Here is a 22,157-nt window from a genome sequence, read left to right on the forward strand (position 1 = left end):
GGGAACCTGGGCCCCCTCAAGGGACAAGGGGTGGGAAAAGTGTGTCCGGGCACTACCCCTTGGGCCTGGCAGAGCTTCTGGGCCAGGCTCTGGCCATCAGGTACCCTCTGCTTGCAGTCACATGTGGCTTGCTGGGGCCTGTAACAGCACCTGCTAGATCCAAACTGAACTTTAGGTGCCCAGCCCTCAGTGACCTTGTCTGGGCAGAACTCAGGCAGCAGAAAAGCCTAACCTGGGCCCTGAGTCTGCTGACCTTTGGGTTTACTTGCCTTCACCTCTGCTCTTTCTTCTTTCTCTCTCCCAGCCCATGAAACCTCTGAAGGCCACTGCCACCACCTCCCAGCCCGTACTCACCATCCAGCAGATCGAGACCATCTTCTACAAGATCCAGGACATTTACGAGATCCACAAGGAGTTCTATGACAACCTCTGCCCCAAGGTGCAACAATGGGACAGCCAGGTCACCATGGGCCACCTCTTCCAAAAGCTGGTGAGTCTCCCGTTGTTGGAAGGCACTTACCTGGGGCCTCAGTGGAGCCGCTGGTATTGAGAGAGAACCGATCGGCCCCAGACCTCCTTGGCCTTCTTGAAGGCCTGGGTCAATCTGGGTCCTGGAGAAAAGCCTGGGCTTCTGCCTTTTGGAGAAACTGCCTCGTGCCTGGACTCCTGGGCTGCCGGAGACAGGCCATGTGCGTGGGTGCCCCTGGCAGAGGGCTCCAGGGCTGGACCGAAGGCTCCCCTACATGCCTCTGCTGATGGAGGGGCAAATGCCGGGTGGATGGGCAGGCATCTCTCCCCTGAGACCTCAGATGTTCTCCTCACTTCCATGCTGCCTCTGAAGTGAAGAGCTGGGGTGGAGGGAGACAGTGTCGGCTAACAATCCTCAGCTGAGGACCCTGGACAGAAAGCAGTAAGAGCCCAGCCCCCCACCATGGCAGGGCAGGGAGAAGGAAGGAGGAGGTAGAAGTATCATGTGGCTTTGGTGTCGGGAAAGGCTGGCTGAGGTCAAGGTCATCTAGCTCCCAGGGCTTCCATGACACTGTCTGCTCCAGCTCAGTGTCCGTCTCTGGCCATGTCCCCCGAGGACCCCCAATCAGACCCCTGGGCCGCCCATAACTTTCACCAGTCCAGCAGGCAGGATGGAGCACAGGAGTCGTGGTCCTGTCCTCTGGGTGTAAGTAGTGGGGGGCGGGGAGCAGGGGTGGGACCTCTCTGCGGGGATGGGACCCGTTGAATGGACAGGCCTCTGCTCTTCTTACCCAGAGAAGACTCTTGCTTGGATGCTCTGGGGCCACAAGCTCAGCATGCTCAAAACTGAACTCATTGGCTCTGAGGTTCTTTGCTGTCTTCCCTGTCTCTGTCCTCTGTCTCAGTGGGTGTGGCCACATCCCATGGATGGATATCCGTGACTCCTTAGGACTCATCCTTGGCACCTCCCCTCCCTGCATCCCTTGGAGTCCACTTCTTTAATGCTCACAGCCACGTGCTTCTCTCCACCCTCTGGTGCCCTCATCTGGACCACTGCTGTGGCCTCAGGAGTGGCTTCTGCCCCAGGTCTGCCTCTACCTAGCAACAGGAGAATGTTTTCTAAACTCCTGCCTGGACCTCACTTCCTCCCTGCTCACATCCCTTCAGAGGGCTCCCCCTTACCCACTGAATAAAGACCAGCCTGCGGTCTGGTTTCTGAGACCCTCTGCGTGCTGGCCTCAGTCCACCCCGGCCTCTGGCTATTGCCTCCTCTACCCCGACCCTGAAACTCCTGGTCTCTCAGCTCACACTGCAGACACGCCTGACCTCCCTGTACTTGCGGCTCTAGCCTCAGATGTCCTTCTCTGTCTTGTCTGGCATCTCTGGTCAGTTTCCAGTTTAGAAGTGACCTCATGGAGAACCCTTCTGCAGCCCTTTGAATGCAGCCACTGTGCTTATACCCTCCATGAACACTAAACTGCCTGACTCCCCAGAATATGCTCCAGGAGGACAGACTGTGTTTTCTTCAATTTGGACTCTCAGAACCAGTCTAGAACTCAATATGTGAGTGAGTGAGTGAATGAATGAATGAGTGAACAAATGAGCCAATGAATGAATGGGTGAATTGAGTACACCTTGTTCTTGTCCCCTGGGACCAGGTAGAAGTTGGAAGGGCATTGAGGAGACACCACAGGACCTGAGGTCCATGTCCTGAGGGATATACAGAGATAAACACAGTTTCTAGATCCAGGTCACAGCTGAGTGGGAATCCAGGCTCTGCCACAGGTTAGATGTAAACGTGTGACATTGGGCAACTTACCCAGTTTCTCCTGACTCAGCTCCCTCATCTGTAAAAATGAGGATAATAATAGTGTTTACCTTGTTGGATTGTGAGGACTGAGTGAGTTAATACCTGGAAAGTTCTTGGCACAGGACCTGGAGTATAGTAAATTAGGAAATACTCAATAGTTAGTCATTATCATTACCATTATTACTATTATTACTGCTGTTATTACTATTGTTAGGAAGAGGCACCCACAAAAGGCATTCTTGCCATGGACACACTTCCGGTTCTGGCAGCCCCAGAGTACTGGCCCCAGTTCAGGGATGATGAACACCCAGTCATCACCGCCCACCTGGTCCAGGAGCCTGTGCTGACTGGCTTGAGGGGGAGCCTCTTCTAGCCCTCAGGAGGGCAGAAGAGAGCAGACCCAGAGGAGGGTGGAGGAGTGAGGAGCCAGGAGCCCAGTGGAATGCCTGCCCGATTTATGTTTGTCACTTGGGCCCTGCCATCACCAGGGTTCCCCCTTCTGGTTTGAGCTCCACTAGCTTGGCCATGAATTTGCTACCCCGGCCCCCAACCCCCACTTCTCTTCCCCTGCCTCATGAACTGATGTCTGAAGCCCCTGAGGCTACAGGCTTGGGAGAAGGCCGGGGCAGGCCAGGCATCTGGAGGCAGTTTCTTTCCAGCTGGTCTCTGGGTATTTGATTATCCATTACCGAGAGCGGGGAATTAGCATCTCTGTTATTTGTTTTATGAGATCACCCCCGTGCCAAGCTACTGTTTCCAAAGCAACCCCCACTTCCCAGGGATGGCCCAGGCAGGCCAGGCGTCGGGCCCGGCAGACTCGGGTGCTCCATGGAGACGGCGGTGCCTGGATGGCTGGTGACCCCTGCAAACAGGCCTTCTGCCCAGGGGGCTCCTGCTTGCAGCTTGGTTCCGGCTACTCCCTTGGCAGTGGGATAGGAAGGTAGCATTCCACCCTGAGCACCCAACCTTTATCCCTCTCATGGAAAGGTGGACAAGGAAGATATGTACCTGGAAGGATGTCAGTAATCCCTGGTTTAGGAAGCAACCGTCTAGCACAACCCCTGTAGCCTAGGACACCAGGGGCCAGGACACTCCCTGGAAGAGGAAACAAACTCCATCCCTTCCTGCTCCTGCCCATTTCTGAAGTCTGGCCCATCTGGGCCTGAGACCTGCACGGCTCTGGCCCTGGCTTCTTAAGCATCTCGGGTCTTACTTTTTCCTCTGGCTTTCCTGGGCCCCACCTGCCAGCTTTCTTGAGCTGTCTCTGCCCTGGAGGGCTCCAGGTCCCCTGGCCCACCTCTTTGGGTCCTTGAGGAGTGCAGGTATTCTGCAGAAAGCAGAGTGTGTCTGGGCAGGGCTCAGGGGCAGCACACTTCCTCCGCTACCCACCCCCATCCCCTCACGTTGGTGTGTAGAAGCCCCCAGCAGCTGAATCTCCTTGCTACTTCATTGAAAAACAACTTAACCAGAAAATCTAGAGAATAATGTAGCAAACAACAATACACTCACCTCCCAGAATTAATAGACATTAAACTTTCATAGTAGTAGTGTTAGTCACTCAGTCGTGTCCGACTCTTTGCGACCATGGATTGTAGCTCACCAGGCTCCTCTGTCCATGGAATTCTCCAGGCAAGAATACAGGAGTGGGTTGCCATTCCCTCCTCTAGGGGATCTTCCTGACCCAGGGATGGAACATGGGTCTCCTGCATTGCAGGCAGATTCTTTATGGTTTGAGCTACAGCAAATCTCTGAAGATATAGGGAAAGACTTTTTAATCAAGAAGCTAAAGCATTACAAATAAGGATGAAGTTAGTCTCTCTCTCTGCCACCCTCTCCTCTTGCCCTTCCTCTCAATTTGAATGAATTTGGTGTGTAGTCTTTTAGGCTGCAGTTTGTGGTTTTTGCTACGTATCTATATCTTCTTAAAGCATTGCATTTACTTTTAAAGTGTAGAGAAATGTGTATATATGTATCATATTTTGCCATTCGATCAGCATTCATTTTGAAACTTGTCATCGTTGCTACACAGAGATCTAGTTCATTCATTTTAACTGCACAGCGTGTATGGGTTCCTTTCTTTGTGAGCATTTGTTTGCAGTCTTTTCACAAAAGGAAAAATGAAGTGGGTAAAATACCCTTGTTTACATTTCCTTGTGCACACACACATGCAAGTTTCTCTAGAGCAGTGCCTTCTAGTAAAAATAATAGTGTGAGCCACATATATAATGTAAATTTTCTAGCAGCAGCCACACTCAGTAGAAATAAACAGGTGAAATTAATGTGAAGAGTATATTCTATTTAGCTTAATAGAGTCAAAATATTATCATTTCAACATGCAGTCAAGATTAAGGAATTAGATAATTTACATTCTCTTTTGCATACGAAGCCTGTGAAACCCAGAACGTGTTTTATACTCACAGCCCACCTCCATTTGGACTAGCCACATTTTAGGTGCTCAGTATCCATGTGTAGGGCTTCCCTGGTGGCTCAGATGGTAAAGAATCTTCCTGCAGTGCAGGAGACCTGGGTTCGATCCCTGGGTCAGGAAGATCCTCTGGAGAAGGGAATGGCTACCCACTCCAGTATTCTTGCCTGGGAAATTCCATGGACAGAGGAGCCTGGCGGGCTACAGTCCATGGGGTTGCAAAGAGTCAGACATGACTAAATGACTAACACTGACTGACAGATTCACGTGCAGCAAGTGGCTCCCGTATTGGACAGCATAGCCCTGGGGTCTGTATGTAGAAGAGGCTTGCTCAGTAGTAGGCTGAACTGTATGTATTTTCAACTTTATTAGTTATTGACAAATTACTCTCCAAATAATTATACCAATTTACACCACCCACAGGCAGTCTTTAAAAGTTCCTGTTTTCCTACATTCTTTCTGACTCTTAATATCATGAGACTTTTAAATTTTGACCAGATTGATGGGTATGAAATAGTATCTCATTGTGGTTCAATTTGAATTTCCACCCTTTGCTCCTCTAAGAGGAAACACACATGCACAACATAGAGAAGCCTTTCCATAAATACATCTGCAGAATTGAATTAATGAAACTTGGTTTCCCCTTTTGCAGTAAGGGCTGATGGCATCTGTTCTGCCTCCCCTAGAAGGCAAGGCTCTGTGTGGTCCTAAGCCGGGGAAAGCATTGTGTTAGGTGCAGACTGACATGGCAGATGTGTAGAGAAAAAGGACCTCTGGCTCCTCGAAGGCTGAGGAGGTGGGGACAGGGACCTGGAGGCCAAGGGAAGTGGGGACTGTGCCTTTAAATGCAGTTCCCACTCTCAGCAAGGGGAGTGGAGCACGGAGCAGGCCACACGTGCCCACCCCCCTCCCTGTTTCCCCTGCTTCAGCTAATTCTAGGATGTGAAAGACGTGTGAGGCATTAAGGGGCTTCAAACTGTGCAAGACTTTGATGATGCTAAATAAAGCCAAATGCTGCTATGAGCTGAGTTTTAGCAAGCCCACAAAGGCCCTGCCCTGCTCCCCCCAACCCCCCAAACCCCCCTGTTAACCTTATTGGCTGAGCCAGTTTCCATGGAAACTGTGGAGTTCAAAGGGATACTGTAGTATGCTCATCCTGCCTTTTCTCTCTGCTCCCAGCTAGCCATTTGGACTGAGTTAGAGGTTCTGAGTGCTAAGGGAGCTCCAGGTTCTCTGGTTATGCTTTCATCCATTCATTAATCCTTTCTCCCCAACCCACTCCTGCCCTCCTCTCTCTTCTCCCTGCAGGCCAGCCAGCTTGGTGTGTACAAAGCATTTGTGGATAACTATAAAGTTGCTCTGGAGACAGCTGAGAAGTGCAGCCAGTCCAACAACCAGTTCCAGAAGATCTCCGAGGTGGGCAGCTCCCTGCACTGCCACCCCTACAACTCAGGCTTTTGAGGGGCTGGTCGGAGCCTTCCCGACTTAGGGCCTCTCCTCTTCTGCTTGCCCGTGAGAAAAATAGTTCTCCTGATGGGTAACAGCCTGACATTTGCTTTTTTGCCCTTGACATTTTCCTTCTTAATATAAGAATATCGATTTCTATATGATTTTGTTATTTTGTTTTAGGTTATTCTGTATTAGAACAGGGGAAGCAAAAAAAGAAAAAAGGCAGCATTCTCCCACACTGGGGTAACCTTAAGCAAATCAGTTCCCTTCTCTTGGGCTCAGTTCCTCTGCTGTAGAATGAGGTATCTGGATTGGTCCAGCTTACCCCGAGTCTGCTTGACAAGAAGCACCTGCACACTGTTTGAAATGTGCAGATCTTCAGGCACCTTCCCTGGAGCTTCAATTCAGAAGGTTTGGGGTGGGGCCCAGGAGTCTGTATTTTTTTTTAAACAAGCTTGCCCAGGTGATTTTTATAATCAGAGAGGCTTGAAGGAGTCTGGACTAGGTGATCCTTTAAGATCCTTGAAATCTCACAGAGGACGAGGGCCCCTTATCTGCAGAAGAAGCTCTAGACCCTCTGGCTGGGAATATGCCTGTCTGTCCCTGGGGGGAGTCCAGCCCCCACTCCATCCTCCTCTACAAGGCAAAGATGTGGCATCATCTGCCATCAACACTTGTGTCCAGGAAGTGTCCTAGAATTCTTCAGGAGCACAGCCCAGCTCACCCCTTGAGCCAAAAAGATCTCAGGGATACCCCCCCACCCTAAGGCACTGGGTTTACAATCAAAGTTCTCAGTTCCAAGCTCAGGGTAAGAGAATGTCTAGTTCCAAGGAGAGGGAGCTCCTTCTGCAGTTTTGGAAGTCCTGTTTTATAGGCCTCTTTCGATCCTTTGCTTTCTCTCTCAGATCCAATGCTAGAAAAGTTGGGGAGATACAGGATAGTTTTTGGGAAGCTACAGGGGTTATAAGGGATATACCCAAGTTTGGAATCAGCCAAGAGGGAACACACGTGTTGGGCAGATGGAGATGAAAGTGTGAGCTTGATTACCCATCAAAGCTGGATTGGAATAACGTGGATGTGGATCTGTAGCCACACTGGCTTTGCTAATACTTCCCTTCCACGTTCAAACACATTTCACGGGGGCAGACAGAGAAGAGCTGAGCTCCGTTTTTGTCTCCCAAACCCAGGGGTCAGGTGAGTCACCCTCTGCCTGGAAGGATGGAGTGGAGCGAGGGGTAGGAAGGTCCCAGTACGTGGAACAGTGAGGCTGGAGAAAGGGTGGTCCCTATCTGTGTTTGAGTGGCCCTGCCAAGGCTGCCTGGGTGCCCGGGTCATGTACTGTCCAGAGAGTGGGAGACGGTCTCCTCTTAGCCTGGGCTGACTGCCTGTTCTCTGTTCCCCACCCCCAGCAGCAGCAGAAACCCCTGTGCTCATCGCCACCCGCCCCTCAAAGCCAGCCAGCCCCACAAGGGCAGAGCGAGGCCCGTGGCCGGCTGCCAGTGGCTTCTCACCCTGACTCATGCGCAGTCGCAGTCACTTCCTCCTCGTGCCGCCACTTCATTACTGCAATCAGGCCCTTCTCCTCTGCAGCGGAGTGATTTTGTACCTCTAGGCTGCACTGGAAGCTGGCATGGAGAAAAATCCCCTAAAGCTGGGAATCTAGACACCAGCCAGAGACACAGCCTTGAGAAGCTGAGGAACCTCACTTTTCCCCACCCCCATGCCCCAGGCTCATCCCTGGGGGTTTTCTCTGTCTAGAAACAGCTTGAGGCAGGAGTAGCAAGTGTAGAGCGCCCGCTGCCTGGGCATTTCCTCCCAGGCAGAGCAGACAGCATCACCTGGTACCTGACCTTGGCCTCACCTCACCCCCGCCTTCCTGCTGACAGTCCCCTGGGAGCCCCCACTCCATGTACTCAGTCTTCCAAGGGGGGGGATTGCGTTACAACTCCAGTTACAGGTCACACTGGTCCACTGGCAAAGGGCCGGAGCTGGAACCTCTGTCCTGAAGGCAGATGAGAGAGGTTAGGATCAGATAAGCCATCCCTGGTGTCTGTTGCCAGCACCCCCTGTCACTTTGTGTGGCATCCAGGAGGGGTGTTGCTGTTTCCTTCCTGGCAGTCTGTGGACTCGGATGTCCAGCCCAGGCACAGTAGGTGGGGAGTGCAGCTGGGGCTGGTGGCTGGGTGGGTCCCTCTCAATATGGGTGATGCAGAGGTCGGACTGCCCTGCACCTCTCAGCCCCAGGTGCACCATTTCCCTGCTGCCCCCTATAAAGGTGTGTGGGACCCCATCTCCTTCTCTCCAGGGCTGCTCACACCCAAAGACCAGCTGCTATGCTGGTGTCTGTCCACTAAAACCCTGTGTGCCCTGAGCTGCTGTGCAACAGTGGCTGCTGCTGGGGGTGGGGAGAGGCTGGTCCCATTCTTACTCATCCTCTGAAGGCCCTCCTAGTCGCTGAGGAGGGGCTTTAGGGGACAGGCCTGAGGAGCACCGACTGTGATCACAGTCCTCTCTCGTCCCCAGAACCCCTCCTTTCTGCCTGCATCAGCCACTGGACCCCAGGAGGCTCCAGGAGCTGACGGGTGTGGCCCAGGGGGTCTGGAGTCAGAGAGGCAGAAGTTAGTCTTTGTCTCTTTGCTCCTGTTTGCACCCCTGGGTCTCAGAGCCCTGCTTCCTGCTGTGTTCACCACGGGGAATGGGGAGGCCAGGGGTGGGGCTGGGCCTGGTAGAGTGATTCCGCTCCTCTCTTTGGCAGGAACTCAAGGTGAAAGGTCCCAAGGACTCCAGGGACAGCCACACGTCAGTCACTATGGAAGGTACTATGGGGAAGGGGTTGGATTAACAGTCACCTTCCTTTGTCTGGCTTTGTGCCCTGCTTGTAGGTGTGTGCACACGTACTCGCACGCGCGTGTGTATGTGAGTGTGTGTGTGTGAGCGCGTGCACGCGAGGAGGAATCCAGCCTGTGTCCCCAGGCAGCTGGCCAGCTACAAACGTGCTCCTCCTTAGGATGCCAGCAGGCGCCTCGCTCCCCTCCTCCTCCCCGCTCCACGCGCGCCGCCCTCCCTCCCCTCCCCCTGGCTAGAGGCGCACTCAGAAGCGGCTGCTTGGTTCTGGAGGCTGTGCAGCGGCAGCCGAGAAGGTGGCTGAGTGGCCGGGCCGCTGAGGGGAGCCGGGGAGCCCGGAGCGATGGCCGCACGCTCCCGCCACGGGGACGCAGGCTGCCATGGAAATACTTCTCATCATTCGCTTCTGCTGTAACTGCACCTATGGTAACCCAGGCCCCCTCTCGCGGGAGGTGGGGGTGTCCTCCCACCTCTGGGGGCCAGCTGGAGGGGGCGGAGGCTGGAGGGGGCGGAATCGTGGCCGGCAAGGTTTGGAGCAGGGGGAGGGGCAGCAGGGCAGGGATGGGGAACAAGTGGCTGTGTTAACCCCTCCCCCCCCCCCCCCCCCCCCCCCCGCCGCCGGCCCGGCCAGCTTCCAGCCTGGAGTTGAACTCTGGGGGCCGCTCCAGGCAGGGGGGCTTGGAAATGGGAGGACCGGGCTAGGAGGGGCCAGGCTCCTTTGAGGATCTGTGGGGGAATTCGTGGCTCAGCTCGAGAGGCTGGGAGCAACTTCCTGGAGAGGCTGTCAAGGAGAAAAAGTGACAAGGCTGCATGGGCAGGGGTGGCCATCCCGGGCCTGGAGAGGGGTCGGCAGGGGCCGATCGGAGAGGGCTGGATGGTCCAGATGGCAGCGCCTTGGACCCGGAAGGTGCCAGCCCTGGCTGGAGGGAGAAGTTGGGAGTCTCTTTGTTTCGGGCTAGAGGAGAGGATGGTGAGCGGCCAGGGTATTGTGTGCTCCGAGCACACACGCTGCCTTGGCTCTCTCCTCTGTGAACAGGCGACAGGAGAACGTGGATGTGGTTGGGAGCAGGAAGGAATTGGGTTGCCCCCAGTGGGTTCTCCTAACCACTGGAGACCCTCGAGCTGAGGTCTTGTCACCTAGTGCAGAAGGTCGGCAGTGAGTGATGGTGGGAGAAGGGGGCGTGGCAGGTTGCTGCTTTGTGAAGGTCACACCCCCACCGTACAATGAGTGGGGGGCTGGGGGGCAGACGGAGAATCCTCTGCAGCCCCCTCAGGGACAGGGGTCCCGAGACAGGTGTGTGCTGCCACCCAGGTTCTCGCTCAGAGGAGGCTGGCACCAGCCTAGGCGAAGAGGTGTCTGAAGCCAGCAGGCCCCGCCTTCCAGGGCAAGAGGTACCCTCAGGATGACCCAGGCTGCCTTTGGCAGGGGCATAAGGGTCAAGTGATGCCCCCGGCCTGCTGCTCTGGGCCCCTGGGGCAGGCGGCTGGTTTCAGGACCGTCTTCCCTCCCACCAGGCAGGCGTTTTGTCTCAGCTCCTCTCAGTCACTTTGCTTTCATGTCTCCGTGGTAACCTGGAGCTCCTTGTTGAAGGCTGAACAGAGGGGGGCGGCAGCTTGCCGGAGGAGCGATGCTGAGGTTTTCCGGGCTCTTCCCTGCGACCTCTGTGCACAATCAGCTGTCCCCTCCCCTCCTTAGATGTCCTGTGTAGAAGACTGCTCATGATGGAGAGAGACCCTGAGGTCGCCCCTCTCTGACTGTCCCAGCATGACAGCGGGGGGAAGCACTAGTCAGCAGGCAGAGGCTGTCCTGGGCCCCACCCCTCGGCTCAGATCCTGACAGTCTGGACTTGAAGCTGGCCTGGTTGAAGATCGAAGGGGAAATGCCCTTCTCGGCCTGGCCTGGGAGTTGGTCACGTCTCCACTCTGCCTTTCTGAAGAGGAAACGGTTGGCCCTTTGCTTCCTCTTTCTTCCCCGAAAGGAAGCTTAGTTTTAGTGAAATAGGCCTGGGACCCAAAGTTCAGGGTTCCTTCCGTCCCTGAGATGAAGTCAGCTTCAAAGTGTGAGGGGTCAGGTGCGAAGGGGCCCTTACTGACCACACTGTTTGAACCTTCTCAGCCCCTCCAAAGGGTGCTGGTCTGAGGTCCCAGGGAGGCTGAGTGACTTAGGGCTCACTCTGAGCTTGCCTCGTAGCTCAGTCAGTAAAGAATCTGCCTGCAATGCAGGAGACCTGGGTTTGATTCCTGGGTCAGGAAGATCCTCTGGAGAAGGAAGTGGCAACCCACTCTCCAGTACTCGTGCCTGAGAAATCCCATGGACAGAGGAGCCTGGCGGGCTACAATCCATGGGGTCGTAAGAGTCGGACAGGACCTAGCAACTAAACCACCACCACTGCAGTCGTCTGCCTTAGTGGTTATGTACCAAATGTCCACTCTCCAGGGCTCCATGCCAAACAGGTTGGGGGGGTGGGAGGCGAAGGAAGTCTGACTCAGGCCCCTAAGGAGGGGGCTCACCTTGGCAACAAGAGAGGCCAGCTCATCCACTCCTTGATGAATCTTTCCCAGAACCCTCTCAAGGACCACTGAGCTTCTGCTGGTGCTGCCCTCCCCCATGGAGGGGGATGGCTCAAAGTTAAGGAGTACTGGTAGACCTACATTCAAAACCCAGCTGCCCCTTACAGCTTTGTGATTGTGAGCAAGTTACATAAAACTTCTTTGTACTTTGGAGAATTTTCTGCATATGTAAAATAGGACTAGTGATCATTGCTTTCCTTTTCTAAAAAAAAAAAGTATATTTATTCCTTTATTTATTTGGCTGTGCCAGGTCTTAGTTGTGGAACATAGGATCTTTCGTTGTGGTATGTGGGATCTAGTTCCCTGACCAGGGGTTGAACCTGGGGCCCCATGTATTGGGAGTGTGGAGTCTTAGCCACTGGACCACCAGGACAGTCCCTTCCTTTTTTAATTAAAAGGAAATAGCACATGTAAAACAGTGCCATTGGACACGGAGTAAAGTACTCAGCAAGCTAGAGAGAGGCCCACCTTGCACAGGTCATGGTTTGTCCTTTAGGCATTGTGAATGTTGGTTGTGAAAGTCCTGATTGGGGAAGGCTTTTAGGAGGAGGGGGAGAGACGCGCATTGCAACTTGGTGAATGGTGTGTGCCCCAGAAATGGGAACCACACATTGAGGAGCAGGGAGAGCGGGGGAAGCAGAGGCAGGGAGCAGTTGTATGGGGGGTAGGTGGGCTGTGCACTCTACATTCTCAGGGGAAGCAGGTGCGGGGGGCACGGGGAGCATGCCCATCACGGCTGCCCTGGTTCCCTCCATATCTGACCGCGGCCCCGGGGCCCTGTCCTTGCTCTTGGCTTCTCCCCACCTTCCTCCCAGCTGCCCCTCCCCAACCTGGGGCTGATACATTAGGACTCATTCCATGACCACAATCAAGTGGACTTTTGAGGTGACTCGAGGCATATTAATAACCCCTCTGAAACCCAACCCGCCATTTGTGCAGACCTCTGAGCTTAGTCAGAAACCTCTTCCTCCTGGGACCCAGCAGAGGGATGGAGGGGGCTGACACTGCAGTATCAACTTTCTCTGGGCGGGAGCTCGAGGGCCCACCCTGGCTGGTATCTGCTGAACTTGCACTTTCTCTGGGTCTCTGGGGTTCTCAGAGAGTGATTTCCCCCTGCCCTGCAGATGGGCTGAGCCACAGGTGGGTACCGTAGACCAGGGGTCCCCAAACTCCAGGATCTCATGCCTGATGATCTGAGGTGGAGCTGATGTAATATAATAATAATAAACCAGAGGGCACAATAAATGCAATGCACTTGAATCACCTTGAAACCATGCCCCTCTTCCTGATCCATGGAAGGATTGTCTTCCAGCAAACCAGTCCCTGGTGCCAAAAAGGTTGGGGACCGCTGCCCCAGATAACCTCAGAATTTGCCCCTCCTGGGCTGGTGACTGATCTGTAACCTCATTGTCCCAGGAGAGGCCAACCTGATCTTGTCCATTCTAGCTCCCATAGCCCTTGGACGGGGAGGGGTTCTAGAAGTTGCTAGATTAAGGAAGGGCTGCAAATAAATCATGGGAGGTGTGTTTCAATGAAGCAGTGGTTTTCAACCCTTAGGACATCTCAGAATCCACAAAGGAGCTTTGTAAAAATGCTGATGCCTGGGTTCTGCCCAGCAGAGCCTGCTGTTTAGCTGATGGGAGAGGGAGAAAGAGGCATCTGAATCTTTTGAGAGTTCCCCACTGATTCTGACGGGCAGCCAAGCAAAGCCAGCAGATGAGGCTCAGGGCACACCGCTGAGACTGCATCTTCTCCGTAGCCAGCAGATTGTTTCCCAAAGTGACCATTTAGCAATGCGCAGGGTATTAATATCCAGGGCCTTGGGGAACTCTTTGGTTTGGGGGCTGGCTGGGACATGAGTGTCAGCCCTGGTACCTGTCACAGCCTGATCCCATGGGACGCTCACTCTGGTCCTCCTCCCCAGACCAGCATCCTGCCTCTTACTGCTCCCACAGCAGGGGGACAGAGGTCATGACCCTGTGGGCAAAGGTGTCCAGGTGCAGGACCGGAGCTGATCCACCCAGGCTGGGAGGGGCAGGACGCAGCTGCCCGCAGGAGCTTTGTTTGGAAGTGTTGGTCGGCCAGCTGCCACCTTCACCTGTTCCCTTGAATCCTGGCGATCCTCATTTGGTGTCCTGGTTGCCAAAGTGTGTGGCCTGTGGTGTGTGTGTGGGGGGGGTGTCCTGCTGAGCTTGCATTTTCCCAGCCTCTTCAGGGGCTCTCTGACTCGAAGCCCCACCTGAATTCCTTTTGGAAATCTTTACCCCATCAGCTGCCACTTGAGAACAGAGCCTTTCCGTGGCCATCAGGCATGCCTCCCTGGTCCTCAGCCAGGAGGGCATTGAGGGTATGATCAGGGGTCTTCCTTGTGGAGATGAGGTCAACTGTGTGGGTCAGAACAAAGCATGATGTTCCCAGCTGGCAGGGCCAGGCCTTGGACCAGAGGGATGTGAGAATGATGGGGTATGGGGACACCTCCCTCCCTAGGAAAACAGTGTCTGCTTCCTGCAGTCTGGGGTCCTGGGTGTGACCTCCATTGTCCCAGAGCTGTTAGGGGTAAGGCTGTGTGATTTCAGCAGAGGGTCCAGAGGAGCATCTGTGTCTGCTATGAGCCTGGTCAGGCAGGGACAGGCCTGGGGGACAAATAGCCCTTCAAGAAATCATGTCTAGTTGGAGACAAGATGAGGTGGGTGGGAGGGGGCTGGGGTCACCAGAGCCGTGTGTCCGTCTTTTGGTGTTGTCTGGCCTGCCCGGTGTGAGAACGCAGGCCTGGTTGCTGTGGAATCCACTTTGGCCTCCTGTGAGTGGACGTCCATGCAGGGGAGGGAGGCGGCTCGGGGCACAGGCTGGCCCCTCGGGTCTCAAACTGCTCCCTGTCTTTCATCTGACCTGGCCCTGTTCCTGCTTCCCCCACAGCTCTGCTCTACAAGCCCATTGACCGAGTCACCAGGAGCACCCTGGTCCTACACGTGAGTGTCTCCCCGCCGAGTGGCCAGGGAGGGCTCAGGAGTGGGTGGGAGATTGAGCCCAGGGTGCAGGAGCGCTGGAGTCATGACAACAGCCCATGCGGGGAGCTGGGCAGAGGGTCCCTGGGCCCTGACTGCACCTGCCTGGCCTGTGGTGACCATGCTGATGGGCCCAGGGCCTAAAAATAGCTTGGCCACTAGGCTTGACTTTTGGCCAAATGCTCCCTGGGAGGCAGGCACTTCCTGCCTCCTCATTCCTTGCCTGGTCTCCAGTGTCCTTGGAGCAGCTGTAGGGTAAGTGGGGGGTGTCTCTCCCAGCTGCTTGGTGAGAGGAGACTCCACCTGGTCTGCACCACCAGGGAGAAGAATCATGACTGCAGTGGTAATAAAGGAGCACCACTGCCCTGCTGCTCTGACCCTAATTCTTAGTTCAGCGTTTGCAGGCATGACCAAGTTAGAGTAAGGGTCCCTAGTTGCCCCCCTTGGAATTCCTTCAGTGAGGATTGAGTTCTCCCCACTGTCTTCTCGCTGAGCCCCAGCCCCGCTCCCCCCGTCTCACCACCCCATCCTTCCCAGGACCTGCTGAAGCACACACCTGTGGACCACCCAGACTACCCGCTGCTACAGGATGCCCTCCGCATCTCCCAGAACTTCCTGTCCAGCATCAATGAGGACATCGACCCCCGCCGGACTGCAGTCACAACCCCCAAGGGGGAGGTGAGCTCAGGACCCAGTGGGGCTCGGCCCCCAGGGTGAGGAGGGTGCCCGGCATCATTCCTGCTCTCCTGCACACACGGGCACCACCGCCCGATGCCCGGTGACTCTCCAGCCCTGACCCCCCAGTCCCAGCCAAGGACAGGCCTCTGGGTCCTGGACCAACAGCTTAAGGTCCAGCATCTCATTAATCTTCATAATGGTCCACGGAGGCAGATGAGGAAACTGGGGCCTGGAGAGTCTCTCTAGGTCTCCTGCACCGGTCTCTTGGCTATAAGTGTTGGAACTGGATCCTTTAGCTCGGGGTCCCTGACCTCTGGGCTGCGGACTGGTACCTCCTATCAGATCAGCAGCAGCATTAGACTAGAAATAAAGTGCACAGTAAATGTAATGTGCCTGAATCATCCCGAAACCATCCCGCTCACCCTTAGTTTGTGGAAAAAATTGTCTTCGACGAAATCAGTCCCTGGTGTCAAAAAGATTGGGGACCGCAGCTATAGCTGGGGTGTTCTGTCAGCAAGCCTCAGGCACTGTCCCCCGCACCAGGGCTCTTTCTCTCATTCTTGAACGCAGCCACCTCCTCTGGGCAGCATGATGTCCTCAGGGTCCCCTGGAAGATAATGGCTCAGACTGAGGGAGCTTGGAGAGTCAGGGAGAAGAGGCTGAAGCTGCCAGGTGACTGAACTGTCCCAGGTGGGCACCTGGATGTGGCTAGCAGCTCCAGTTCCCTGGGGGCCCTTTTTGCTGGAGGAGTGGGGGGTGCCTCAGTGAGGGGAAGCAATTTGAAGAATCAGAGGGACAGTTAGCCGCGTGGGTCAGCAGCCTGACCCACACATGGAGCTTCCTGTCCAGAAGAGGTAATTAAGTGGCGTTCAGGAGTGAAGGCTGGCTGCCTTTCTGCTCCTTTGTAGTGTTTATGAGGTTCCAGTGTCTCCTGGGGAGGGAAGTAACGAGGGACGGGTTCTGGGGATTGGCTAATGGGACCAGAGCACTGTCCCTGCGTGCAGCTCCCAGCCCTGGTTTGCAGACCCTGGAATATCACCGGTTGGTTTGACTGGGGATGTCTGAGAGATCTCCAGAGGCCCTCGAGCACGACCAGTTTGGGATCGTTTTAATAGTGTGCTTTCTACGTGCTCACCTACATACGCAGCATATATAGGTCACACAGAGAAGCCTGAGACAGACCGTGACAGCCCCGCAGAGGCCCGCTGGCCCAGGGTGGCGGGGAGGAGGCTCTGGAAGTCATATGTGGAGCGAAATGCTCCAGACCAGTCAGAGCCCAGGGTAGAGACAGCTGTAGGATCCCCAGGACACTGCGACAGCCCCACGGAGGGAAGCCCAGGGTCCCCCATCCATCCGCCTGAGGCGGGTTGCAGAACCCACTCAGAGGCTGTGTAAACGGGCCTGAGTGGTTCTGCAGATCGAAGTTCAGCTGAAACAAGGTCAACATCTTAGGCAGAGTTAGGGAGGCGTTTCTAGGGTGGAGGTGGGGGGTATCTATGACCCAGGGTGGGTCCATCCAGGGGTGAGCTGTTGAGGGAAATGGAAAGGTACCACTTGTGGATCATATATTACATGCCAGGCACTATATTGACTGTTCTAGATATACCATGATGCCTATGCTATGGGGGCCAATGTCATTATCCCCATTTTATAGATGCTAAGACTGAGGCTCAGAGAAGTCAGGGAACTTACCCCCAAGATCTCAGCCAGGAAGGGGCAGAGTCTGGATTCAAGCCCGTGTTAGATTAGGTGTTAGGTATGAGCTCAGTCATGTCCGACTCTTTGCAACCCTATGGACTGTAGCCCACCAGGCTCCTCTGTCCATGGAATTTTCCAGGCAAGAATACTAGAGCTGGTTGCCATTCCCCACTCCAGGGGATCTTCCTGACCCAGGGATCAAACCTGCATCTCTTGCATCTGCTGCATTGGATTCTTTACCACTGCGCCACCTGGGAATCCCCAAGCCCATGTGCCTGACCCCAAAGCCAGTGCTGCTAACCACCGGCACTACGGTCCCTCCCTGGAGCACCCCACCCCCACCCCCACAGCTGGATGGGTGCGGGCTGGGCCCTGGGCTGACTCCCCCTGAGCAGGCGGGGGTGGGTGGGCATCTCTTTCAGACGCGGCAACTGGTGAAGGACGGCTTCCTGGTGGAAGTCTCGGAGAGCTCCCGGAAGCTGCGGCACGTCTTCCTCTTCACCGACGTCCTCCTGTGCGCGAAGCTAAAGAAGACATCAGCGGGGTGAGTGTGCAGGAGGGCTGGTGGGCGGGGAGAACTAGACCCCGCCCCCCGGTGGAGCCCGTCAACAGCCCGGGGCCATCTGCATTTCTTTCCCCCCTTTTAAAAACAGATTAATTAATTTTATGTTACTTCATAGCCTTTTTCTAAAAATAAATCATGGTTTTAATTATAAATATAATACAACCAAATTACAGGGGGTGGGAAATAAACCCTGTCACCCACCCGAACATAAGCATCAGTCTCCTGCGGCTATATTTCCTTCCAGTTTTTTTTAAAATGTTCTTATGTTTTTTCATATACTTGTAATCAGAGTGAATACCCAATTTGGGGCTCTGCTTTTTCCATTTCACGTCATAAGCATTTTCCCTGTTGCTGCCTAATCTTCATAATCATCATTTTACTTTCCTGCATGATGTTACAAGTGGATATGCCATAATTTACTTAAGCATTCTCCTTTTATTAGACATCTCTAAATTTTTGCTAACTGCAATTCAGTGAATATTCATTAAATCTGATGCTACCATTTATTGAGTGCTTATGCCATGCCAGGTGCCATGACAAATGCTTTGAATATATTATTTCTAATCTCCCCAGTGACTTTACAAAGTAGGTATTATTATCCACATCTCACAGATGAGAGAAGAGGCTTAGAAAAGTGAAATAAGTTGCCCAAGGTCATACAACTAAAGTAGAGGAGGCAGGATTTGAACCTTAATTGGACTTGAAAGCTGCTTTTGAGCTCCATCTCTGTACCCAGTGACTAGAGTGTCTCTGTTACAAGCAGAAAAGGTTCTTCAACATGTATTCCTACGATCTTCCACCTTTATTTTCTTACCACCTACGGTGTGCTGAGGGAGGCAAGCCACAGGCTTAATGTTGCAGGGAGGTACAAAACGAAGTCCTGGGGAAAGTGAGAGAAGGAGAGGTTATTATGAGTTTCAGTAGAGGGGATTACGTTTGAGATGATTCTAAAGCAGAGGTGATGGTCATAAGCATACATACCTCTGCCTTAAGTCCTTTGCCCACGGCAGGCATTACTAGTGGACCACAGCACTATTTCTCGTTGGACTTGGATGTGGCTTTGTAATCCTCAACTCATTATCCCTCAACTCATCACCCCATGTGACTTCTATTGATAAGAGGTGGCATTCAAAATTGCATCTGTATTGTATCTCTAGCTAAGAAGATAAAGAATGTAAGTTATGTTTAGACAGGCTGGAAGGGAAGGAAGAGGTGGATGGGGAATAGGAGAGACCACTCTTGCTCAGACACTAGAGGTTTAGGCTGCTTAAGAATGTCAGTCGTTCTGGGCCAGAAGAATGGCAGGAGCGAGATCCAGAGCCCTTACCGCTGCCTGACCTTAGAGCCTGACTGTCGTTATTCCATGAACGTTTCCTGATCAGGCTCCTCAGGGCAGGGATCATTCTTGCCTGTGACGAGTTCTCAGTAAATCCCTCTCAGGTGGTTTTTGGTTCCAGCGATTCAGGCCTGAAGATCCAGTTCCTCTGTGGCTCACAGCTCCCTCTGACCTGTTTGCAGGAAGCACCAGCAATATGACTGCAAATGGTACATCCCCCTGGCTGACCTAGTGTTTCCATCCCCTGAGGAGTCTGAAGCCAGTCCCCAGGTGCACCCCTTCCCCGACCACGAGCTGGAGGACATGAAAATGAAGATCTCTGCCCTTAAGAGTGAAATCCAGAAGGAGGTGAGCAGAGCCTGGCATCACCTGGGGCTGAGAAGTTGGCTCTTTTCATTGTGGACCTTTGAATTGGGTGTGCCAGGGAAATGGAGGAAGGAGAAGTGATAAAATTTGGGAGTCTGACAAGGGAGGCAGGATGTAAGAGAGGAAGGCCTTTCTTTACAATCTTCAAGATAACATGTCTGACCATGACAATGAGCACTGGGCAGATAGAGGGCGGTGGGCCAAGGAGTCAGTGCTCGGAATTTAGTGGAGTTAATTATGAGAAGTTTCCTGGGGAACAGTGTATGCCAAACACTGCAAAAGCAAGAGGAGAAAAAGTTCTTAAGGAAAAGCAGGATGTATGAGAAGGGAAGGGCCTGGGAGTCTCCTCAGAAATTGACAGATCGAGTAGGCAAATAAGTAAACAGAGGCGGCCTTGAAGATCGCTTGGTCTAAAAATGCACAGAAACTTGTATCCTGATAGAGAGCTGAGATTCTGTCAAACACACATGGAACATTTACAGATAATTTATCATGTAGTAGGCTGCATTTTGTTGTTGTTCAGTTGCTAAGTTCATGTCCAACTCTTTGTGATCCCATGGGCTGCAGCACACCTGGCTTCCCTGTCCTTCACCATCTCCCTAAGTTTGCTCAAATTCATGTCCATTGAATCAGTGATGCCATCCTACCATCTCATCCTCTGTTGCCCCCTTCTCCTGCCCTCAGTTTTTCTCAGCACCAGGGTCTTTTCCAATGAGCTGGCTCTCCCATCACATGGCCAAAGTATTGGAGCTTCAGCATCAGTCCTTCCAATGAATATTCAGGGTTGATTTCCTCTCAGATTGACTGGTTTAGTCTCCTTGCAGTCCAAGGGACTCTCAAGAGTCTTCTCTGGCACCACAATTCAGAAGTGTCAGTTCTTTGGAGTAGGAAATCTCAAGTTTAGAAAAAAAAAAAAAAAAGGTGTACTGGTCATGTTCACAAGCTACAGTGCAGTAAATTAGAAATCAACAACTAGAATATAATTAAATATATACCTGGGAAGTTAAAACTTTTCAGGTAAAGAGGAAATCAAAAGGGAAACTGCAAATTAGACCTGCATGAAAATGAGAGCACTCCATATTAAAACCCAGGGGATACAGCCAAAGCACTCGTTAGAGGAAAATGTATAGCCTTAAATTCATTATATTTGACAACAGTGGCTAGAGGAAAACACCCCAGAAGGAGGCTTCCCCAGGAAGGGAAAGAGGAGCATGGAGGGGCTTGGTTAGTTGGCCGGATTTCTCCTCTTCACCCATCCAGGCTTGGCGTGGGCCTCACCTCCCCAGATGAGCCTTCCCTGTTGTCTCCCCACTGTTGGGTGTCTCGGCTGGGTGCCTGGCTTCCTGGTTCAGGATGTTTACCTCTTTGCTTGGCTTTATTTGTGCTGAGTTATTATTGCACACTCTGCTTTCTCTCTTCCCCACTAGAATTTCAGCTCCAGGGAGGGGACTGTTTTCTTCAGTTCTGTGTCTTAATGCTCAGTTGCTAGCCTGCCAGGCTCCTCTGTCCATGGGACTCTCCAGGCAAGAATACTGGAGTGGGTTGCCATTTCCTACTCCAGGGGATCTTCCAGACCCAGGAATCGAACCGGTGTCTCTTGCATCTCCTGCATTGGCAGGCACATGCTTTATCACTGTGCCACCTGGGAAGCCCCCTATGTCCTACTACTTAACATGTAATTAATAGGTGCTTTATGAACAGTTGAAAGACACATGACCAGATGGCTTCTAAGAATTCTTTCAACCCAGATGTCTTCCTCTGAACAGAGGAGAGGAAAACCACAGTAATAACCCAGGGATGTTTGGATCATGGGATTGTCCTACCCTTGTGGCTTAGCTGGTAAAGAATCCGCCTGCAATGCGGGAGACCTGGGTTCGATCCCTGGGTTGGGAAGATCCCCTGGAGAAGGGAAAGGCTACCTGCTCCAGTATCCTGGCCTGGAGAATTCCATGGACGGTATAGTCTATAGGGTCTCAAAGAGGTGGACACAACTGAGCAGCTTTCACTTTCACACAGTGTCCTAGGACTGGGGTACACCTGCCCAGAGGGAGCCCCCTGACCAGCACAGGTGTCCTCCTCCTAAACAGCCAGCCCACCCTGCCTCGGGGAGCCTGCTTCCCCATTTGGGTCTGCCAGCATCTGCACAGCAGGGGCATCCGCATGCGTGTCTCTCACCTGGCCCTGGGAGCTGCAGGCTCTGGGCCTCCGTCCTGCTCCAGGTGTGGAGGCATGGCCTTCTGCTTCATTGGATCCGTGCTTACTGACTTCTGCTGGCTGCAGGGCTGCACCAGATGCTCACAGACCTCCTTATCCAGTGGAGAAGGCACACATTCTTCTGTGTGACCGCAACATGTGACACAGCGTGATGAGAGTCACTGGAGATGCACAGTGTTGTTCTCTGAGTCACAGGAGCAGCAGCAATTTATTCTTTTAATAATATTTTTAAGCCTAATTTTTTTCCCTAATCCCCAGTGTCACACTGACTTCTCATAACAAGAAATACAATACCAAAGTGTGTAGAATAGAACTTCTTACCTTCCCCTCATTATTCCCAGCTTGAGGTATATTCTTCTAGACTCTCCTGTGTTTACACGTGTGTGTCTGTATTTTTTAATGAGATTAGACTACATGTGCTGTTTTGCAGTTTCATCTGTCAGGTCCCCTTTCACAACTGCATCCTGTTGTCACTCGACGGCACAACAACATATTTGGGTCTTTAGATGGTTTCTCATTCTTTCCCCTGCCCTTCTATTTCTTTCCGGTAGATCCCCTGCAAGTGGGATGTCTGGGGCAGAGGGCTTGCGTATTTCATCGCCAGGCTTACATCTGAAAAGTTTGCATCCGATCGTGTTCCCTCCAGCAGTGTGTCATCATCTCTGTTCCCCCACAGTGTCACAGCACCGGCTGTGAGCAATTGTCACAATTCTGCCAGTCTAGTGGGT

The 22,157-nt window shown here is 53.1% G+C and overlaps 1 protein-coding gene across 4 annotated transcripts in view; it reads left to right on the forward strand.

Annotated features, from left to right (window-relative positions):
• ABR (ABR activator of RhoGEF and GTPase) overlaps nt 1–22,157 on the forward strand; it is a 191,604-nt gene that overhangs the window by 123,388 nt on the left and 46,059 nt on the right. For 3 of the 4 annotated variants that reach the window (XM_043903297.1, XM_043903299.1, XM_043903300.1), the window contains 7 exons: nt 305–490; nt 6,012–6,119; nt 8,908–8,968; nt 14,484–14,536; nt 15,110–15,250; nt 17,371–17,492; nt 19,032–19,197. In XM_043903297.1, the coding sequence (XP_043759232.1) occupies nt 305–490; nt 6,012–6,119; nt 8,908–8,968; nt 14,484–14,536; nt 15,110–15,250; nt 17,371–17,492; nt 19,032–19,197 (837 nt within the window). Of the gene's footprint in view, nt 1–304; nt 491–6,011; nt 6,120–8,907; nt 8,969–9,108; nt 9,423–14,483; nt 14,537–15,109; nt 15,251–17,370; nt 17,493–19,031; nt 19,198–22,157 lie in introns of those variants that run through there. The other variant, XM_043903301.1, reaches the window with a different exon arrangement.

The sequence above is a fragment of the Cervus elaphus genome, chromosome 5 (genome assembly GCF_910594005.1).
Source record: "Cervus elaphus chromosome 5, mCerEla1.1, whole genome shotgun sequence".
NCBI classification, from domain to species: Eukaryota; Metazoa; Chordata; class Mammalia; order Artiodactyla; family Cervidae; genus Cervus; species Cervus elaphus.